General features: G+C 44.1%; 1 protein-coding gene across 1 annotated transcript in view; it reads right to left on the bottom strand.

Moving 5' to 3' along the window:
• Positions 1–4,202, bottom strand: part of LOC137887148 (PR domain zinc finger protein 1-like) — a 13,393-nt gene extending 9,191 nt beyond the window's left edge. The window contains 2 exon segments of the mRNA XM_068729952.1: positions 546–884; positions 4,046–4,202. Coding sequence (XP_068586053.1) covers positions 546–884; positions 4,046–4,072 — 366 coding nt within the window. The 5' untranslated portion in view covers positions 4,073–4,202.
• Between the last annotated feature and the right edge of the window lie 3,723 nt (positions 4,203–7,925).

Genomic DNA, 7,925 nt, shown 5'->3' with positions numbered 1-7,925 from the left:
GAAGCGTTTTGTCTGTTGAGATGTTGAACAGCGCTCCCTGCCAGCAGGCACCGGTACTGCAGCTACTTCAATGACACGACACGACGTCTATGAGGTTTGACACACACACACACACACACACACACACACACACACACACACTTGGGATAAAGCCGTCATCAGTGCATGTATGGATACGAGCCGATGAAGTCGCAGGGTTCACACAACTGTATTTACAGTGTGTGTGTGTGTGTGTGTGTGTGTGTGTGTGTTTGTGTAAACTCCTGCTTCAGGCGTTTCACACACCCACACACACACACACACACACACAGATTGGTGTCTGTAATGTGTACGTGCAGTTTTATGGCGAGACACGACCCCCTCTCCATTACATGACCGGGATCTGACTCACGAACTCTGAGCAGATGGCTTTCTCTCTGTGTGTGCGGAGAAAGTTTGTCGTGTTGTGTGTGTGTGTGTTGCGTGTGTTGTGTGTGTGCGTGTGTGTGTGTTGTGTGTGTGTGTGTGTGCGTGTGTGTGCGTGTGTGTGTGTTTCTGATTCTGACCTCCTTGCTGTCGGCCGGGTGTTTGAAGGCCAGGTTCCGGGGCAGCGACGCCTCGGCCCTGGTTGTCGTCACGGCGTCGGTGTCAGGCCCCGCCTCCCACGCCGTGTCTTTGACCATGTACATGCACTTCTCCTCGAACTCCGCCTCCGTCCATCGGGTCATGTCCTCCTCCTCCATGTCCACGTCCGTGTCCGTCACCGCCGTCGTCGTCGTCTCCGGTCTGTCCGAGCCGGAGCTGGTGGTGGCGGTGGAGGCCATCTTGGCTCCGTGGTGCGCGTCGTCCTGCTCCATGGCGTGCGCCCCCTCACTGGTCAACATGGCCGAGCTATGAGAGGTCGCCTGGTTGGGAGAAATTAAGGACAAGAGAGGGGAAAAAAAAAGATATTTTTAATTTTTTATCTCCTTTATGTCAGCATTTCCACCAATTAAACACACAGAAAGACTGAGGATGGAGGAAAGGAGAGGAGGGAGATCTGAGGGAAGGAGGAACATAAGGAGAGAGAAGGAAGGAAGGAGGAAGAACAAACTATGAGAGGCAAAGAAAGAAAAAAGAAAAGGTAAAGATGAGAAGAGAAAGGGGGGAAAGGAAGGAAAGGAGTGAGACAGAGAGAAAGGAAAGGAGTGAGACAGAGAGAAAGGAAAGGAGTGAGACAGGGAGAAAGGAAAGGAGTGAGACAGAGAGAAAGGAAAGGAGTGAGACAGAGAGAAAGGAAAGGAGTGAGACAGAGAGAAAGGAAAGGAGTGAGACAGAGAGAAAGGAAAGGAGTGAGACAGGGAGAAAGGAAAGGAGTGAGACAGGGAGAAAGGAAAGGAGTGAGACAGGGAGAAAGGAAAGGAGTGAGACAGGGAGAAAGGAAAGGATAAAAGCAATGCCAGAGGACTAAGTGAAAAAAGAAGATAAGTGAGGTAAGAAATAAAAAGAGGAAAGAAAAGGAAGAGGACAAAAGGTGATAAAAACTGATGAAGAAGGAGAGCAAGAAGAGAGGAAGAGCTCTGATTATTATGTGGGGTGACTCAGTGAGGAGGGGGGGTCTGACTAATACTGCTGTCACACACACACACACACACACACACACACACACACACACACACACACACACACACACTTGGAGACGGACGGGAAGCAGTTTGTCTTGTCTACTCTTTAGAAAAAAAAAACTAATTTGGGAAACAATCAGGGAATAAAAACCTGCATTCATTCACGACAACAAATAATCACTTTAACAAAATGATGATCGTATGACGATCATCAAACCCAGTCCCTCTTTATGTTATTCATTTGATGATTATCATCAGACGCAATAAGAAATTATGTTTCCCATCTCGGAAAATGAATTTAAGTGATTTCTCATTCGTCCACAAATAAAAAGCCACAAAGTAAAACTGAGAGTGAGTCAGGCTGAGCTCTGGAGACTTAGACCTCGACTCGTGTCTCGTATAAAACTGTTCTGTGTCGAGTCCTGATGCTTTCAGACATCAACAACGAACGTCAGCTGGAGCATATTTTCCTTTAAATCCACACGTTCCCATAAATACATAAATCAGAGAACTCTCTCAGGGAAAGCAAACTGACTTCTCACAATCCCTTTGGAGTGTTTTACGACTTCTTTTTTCTTCTTCTCCAGAAAGTGTAACTCAGTTATCAGTTTGTGTGAGAGAAGATTATGAACCTAAACCCCCCCCCCCCCCCCCCCCCCCCCTCCTCCTCCTCATCCTCCCGTCTCTTCCTGGGGTTGAAGACAGAGGAAGGAAACGCTGTCTGTGTCTGAATGAAGCTAAAATTGGAAGCAGAGTGGCACTGCAGCGGAACCGGCAAATCATCCCGACTCCCAGCGTGTGTGTGTGTGTGTGTGTGTGTGTGTGTGTGTGTGTGTGTGTGTGTGTGTGTGTTGGTAATGGACATGGAGGGTGGGGGCGGGTGCTGAGGAAGGGAGCGCCAAAACTTTTCCATTTGGGGGGCCACAGCAGCGCAAACAAAACTTCAAACGAGATCCCACCCAAGACACACACACACACACACACACACACACACACACACACAGATATCCACTCAGGGAAAAACATGCAGCTCATCCCACGCAGGCGAGCGGAAAAGCAGCAGATCAACAGAGACCACACTGTGAATTCTTCTGCAGCCGCAAGAAAGACAATTATTTCACATCCAACTGGCTCCAGTCACACAGCTAACCACTCTCACCCCCCCTCCCCCCCTCTCCCCCTCTCCCCCCCAAAATAAAACTAAGAGGTAGCAAGAACTGACACAAAGAGATGAACTCACATCTCCTCTGTTTACTGACGACGAGTGATTTTAAAGGATGACAACAGAAAGCACCCGTTGAGTTTAATAAGTCCTAAGTCTCTTCTGATTGAGGTCTTTTTGAGGTCTTCTCAAACACGCAGCTGACTTTCTTTCTTGTTCTAAAGTTGCAGAAAAATCATGCTCTTAAAATCTGAATTATTAGAAGAAGAAAAAAAAGCTGCTTCAATCATCCTTCAAAAGTCCTCAAACCGGAGCAAATCATTGAAATTAATTCAATTATTTGAAATATTTCCAGCAATAAAATTTAATTTCTCCCAAGGGCTGCACCCCACACACACACACACACACGCACACACACACACACACACATACAAAAAACAACAAGTTTCTGCTCTGCTTTAAATTGCCCATTTAAATAAAAACACATTAAAAAAAAAAAAAAAATGAAATGTTTCTCAATATTTCAGAGTCTCAGCTGAACTCTTTGCATAACAGCTGCAACATCCAAAACTAATAGTGAAACCAAAAACAGAGAAACAATTCACCTCTCGACCAACTGAAAGACCCCAAAAAAAAAAGCTGAGTGTGCACATCAGTCACAGGAATTTCAAACCGAAGGAACAATTTAATAAGTTGAGTCAAGACTCTGTTTGAGCAACTATCAGGGAAAAAACACAGCAATGAGAAATCCCTCATTTAAATCCAAGAGAAGAAACAAAGTCACTAACGTCCATCTGAGGCCAGCTGTCTGCATTAAACACCAAACGTCAAGTCCTCAAAGTGAGCAACACAAACTAAAAGGTGCAGAACAAACAGAAAAGACAAGCACCTCCAAGCAGCAGCTACACTCCGAACTAAACCCAGATAAAGTGCAAGAAGAAGAAGAAGAAGAAGAAGAAGAAGAAGAAGAAGAAGAAGACAAATAAAAACGAGAAACAAGCACCAAGAAGAGAAAAGTCTAATTTAAAACAACCGTAAGAAGTAAATTCTAGAAGCCATTTAATTCTGCTGTTCTAGTGATCCAGAAAGTTTAACATCACATTCAAATAAAAGTAAAAAACAAACACAAAAGGAGCTCAAACCTATTTGTTTTTAAATACATTTATATATATATATATATATATATATATATATATATATATATATATATATATAATAAAAAAGTCTCTCAGGAGTTTCTTCTTCTTTTTGGTATAAATGTTAAAAAGTCAGCGGGTGTCTCGCGCTGCTCCGTACTCACCGTGTAACTTTGGTCCCATCCACACATAGGGACGACCGGTCAGCTCCTCTGTGTGTGTGTGTGTCTGAGGATCGAGAGTGTGTGTGTCGGACAGGTGCAGTCCGTCCCGCTCCGAGCGCTGATACTCCACCAGTGCGTGTGTGTGTGTGTGTGTGTGTGTGTGTGCGTGCGGGTTAAAGTGTGTGTGATCCACTCGGTGTCCTGTGTTCAAATGCCTCACAATGTAGACGTCCATCTGACTAAGCTCTCTGTAAGCCACGCCCCCGTAGGGCAACCCCCTTCTCCTGGCTCCGCCCAGCTCACTCCCCCACCTTCCCTCTCTCTCTCTCTCTCTCTCTCTCTCTCTCTCTCTCTCTCTCTCTCTCACACACACACACGCGCACTTTTCTTAACGGGGAAGAAGCAGCGGAAGCTTTCACCTGAGGCAATGAGCTACACACACACACACACACACACACTGACAACACAACTTTTTCTGCATCAAAATAAAGTTTTCTTTTAATGATGATGATGCTAGTGTGTGTGTGTGTGTGTGTGTGTACGTACGTGGGAAATGTCTGTTAGCAGCTTCAAAAGGGTAAACAACATGTGTGTGTGTGTGTGTGTGTGTGTGTGTGTGTGTGTGTGTGTGTGTGTGTGTGTGTGTCTGTGTGTCTGTGTGTGTTTTCCTGGGGAAGAGAGGGACATCCTGTGACAGTGACTCAATGCTCCCCCCTCAACAAACGCACACACACACACACACACACACACACACACACACACACACACACACACACACACACACACACTGCCTCTAGGGGGCAGGACTGGTCTGCCCTTGTTTCCTTAACTTAAAACTTCTTTCTCTTCTTTCTACTTATTGTCTCTCTCTCTCTCTCTCTCTCTCTCTCTCTCTCTCTCTCTCTCTCTCTCTCTCTCTGATATAAAATAAATAAATGTACAAACTGTAAGTAAAGATCTACAAGAATACAGAAAAGTGTGATATTAATAAAAATAATAAAAATAAAAAAAGTTTAACTTTTCTTCACTTAAAATAATTTATATATATATATATATATATATATATATATATATATATATAGAAATGGAAACATTGCCGTTAAATTATATAAATAGATGATCTCTCTCTCTCTCTCTTTAAAGTGACTGAATTGCCAGTTTTCTAATTTAAAAGTGAGTTCTCTGCATTGGATACACCTTTGTGTGTTTGTGAGGAGGAAGCAGAGAGGAGGATCTTTCTCTCTCTGCACTTGACTTCATCAACTGTCTGTCAAAGTGGCTTTTTTTTTTGTCATTAAGAAAATGCTTTTTTGCCGGATACCTATCAGTTTGCATGGATGAGGAAACTCCTTTATAAAATCATATATATGAGAATATGAGACATGAGAGACTCTTCAATGATCAGTCTATTATAATGTCGTAATAACACACATGTACTGTAACAGGTATAAAGACATGCGTGAAGCAGCTCTCACTCTCCCTGTTACAACAAAAGCTCACTAACACTGGAAATTCCCATCTAATTGTCCCCCGACTCCCTCAATTTGCCTCCTACTCACTCACCCCCCCGTCTCCCCCGTCTCTTTGATTTCCACACAATATTTACAAAAAATGATTTTCCACACTGACCTCTCTCTCTTTCTTTCTCTCTCTCTTTCTCTCTCTCTCTCTCTCTCTCTCTCTCTCTCTCTCTCTCTTCTTTCTCTCTCTTTCTCTCTCTCTCTCTCTCTCTCTCTCTCTCTCTCTCTCTCTCTCTCTCTCTCTCTCTCTCTCTCTCTCTCCACATTTTTCCATCACTTTTCTCCTGTATTGTTATTCTCTCGATCGCTCCCCTACAAAATAAATCAAATCAGGGAGAAGTCGCTGTTTCGCTTTCATTTTTAAATATTAGACAACATAAGACATGTAGAAGTGACAGGAATCTAACAGCAATATCTGCAGGAAAAAAATGTCTCGAAAGATTTGTTTAAAAATGAGAAATTAAATGTGGAAATGAAAGAAAACAAACAATCTGTTTGGAGATTTCTTAACCTCACCTGATTCTAACGACACATCTTGATTGGATTAATACAAATAATATTATTTATGTTTTTTTAAATTTAAATTATGTTTATTTCTTAAACACTATCCAGTTTTCTGAGAAATTACAGCTGGCAAGACTTGAAGACATGCATGATTCTGTCCTCCAAAACCTTCAAAATAAAAGTACAAAAGTCTCAAACTCACGAGATTCAATTTAGGGAGAACAGTTTCATTTTAGTAAGGTGTCTGAAATCATGTCCCGATCAACAATCATCAGCCTTCAGAGAGCCAAATGAGCCTCCGTCTGTTTGTGTTCTTTCTTCTTCTTCTTCTTCTTCTAATGAAGAGCGATGATCAGGAAAAGAAATCAAGCAACAGGAAGGAGAGAAGAAGAAGAAGAAGAGAGAGAGACACGGGACCTCCCTCTCTCTCTCTTTCTGGTGACAGAGGGTCTGACCACATCACTCGCTGCCTACTGCTTCCTGCCAACAGACGACCCCAATACACACACACACACACACACACACACACACACACACACACACACACACACACACACACACACACACACAGCTGCAGATCTGTCCCACAGCTGTCGGACATGTTGATGCGTTGCAACCAAGCAATCCTTCCTTCTGCAAAACAACCAGAGAGGAAGAAGACATGCTCTGGAAGCAGATTGGCTGATGTAGAGACCTTTGCACACACACACACACACACACACACACACACACACACACACACACACACACACACACACACACACAAATTACAGTGCACACATGTGCAACTATTTTGCATAAAGAATATGTTGAGGGAAAAGTAATGCTGGACAGTGGTGGTGCTTTCAAGTCGGCTCGTGTTTTTTGCGTTTTCATCAGAAGACTCCACATCAACGATGCACTTTTGTGATGTTATATTTATCCACTGTTACACATGTACGGGTATCGTTAATTAAAAAATGAATCGACGTTTGTCAACAAGCAGTCTTTCTTGAGCAGCGATACAAGAAGTTCTAAAATCTTGAAAACACATTCGCGGCTAAACAGTTAGCTCGGTGATTAGCTTTCATTTGTTAGCGTAGCCTTATTAGCAAACTAACTCCGTACGCCGTCGCTGACGTCCACCTGTAGTGAGAGTACAGAGACGGAGAGAGGAGGCTTGAGACGAGGACATCCTGCTCCGGAACCCCTAAAGCAGCACCGATAACAGAACCCTTTAGAACCGGGTTTCTGGGGGGGGGGGGGGGGTATCCCTACAGGCATGCACTGAGCTCATCTAGCGGGTGTGTGTAAGAGGAGTTTACTCCCCCTGCACACAAAACTGCTCTGAAGTCACATTGAAATGTGTCTTTTTGTTTCTGCGGTGGCCCCGCATGCATGCCTGCAGGAGACAGAGAGGAGGGACAAAAGAGGACCCAGAGACCACCTGGGTCTCTGTTAGTTTAACAGAGGGCCTCTATCACACACACACACACACACACACACACATATACATTCATGTACACGTACACACACATGCGTACAAGTCCATGTTATAGCCAGCGAGCTCCGCTGAAATCTGCCCACCGTGAGGGCTTTTCAAAATAAAAGAGATGAGGAGGAGGAGGAGGAGGTGAGAGTAGGAAACGGAAGAGGAGGAGGGCGAGTGAAGGTGAGAGAGGAGAAAGGAGAGGGAAGAAAGAGAAAGAGGATGGCTGGATGGGCTTCAGGGGCTTCAGGTGGGATTCACCCTCCTCTGGTTTCATACACTGTGGGCATTACTCTGCTGCTACACCAGCCTCCACGCTTCTACTTTCAGGCTCTTTGACTGTTTCTACAATGAAATCAAGTACGGAAGTTACGTGACAAATAAGTCA

Source organism: Cebidichthys violaceus, unplaced genomic scaffold (genome assembly GCF_023349555.1).
Source record: "Cebidichthys violaceus isolate CVI_PGR_0920_01 unplaced genomic scaffold, fCebVio1.0.p SCAF_48, whole genome shotgun sequence".
NCBI classification, from domain to species: Eukaryota; Metazoa; Chordata; class Actinopteri; order Perciformes; family Stichaeidae; genus Cebidichthys; species Cebidichthys violaceus.
The sequence above is the reverse complement of the archived record's forward strand: the minus strand, read 5'-3'. Positions and strand labels throughout refer to the sequence as shown.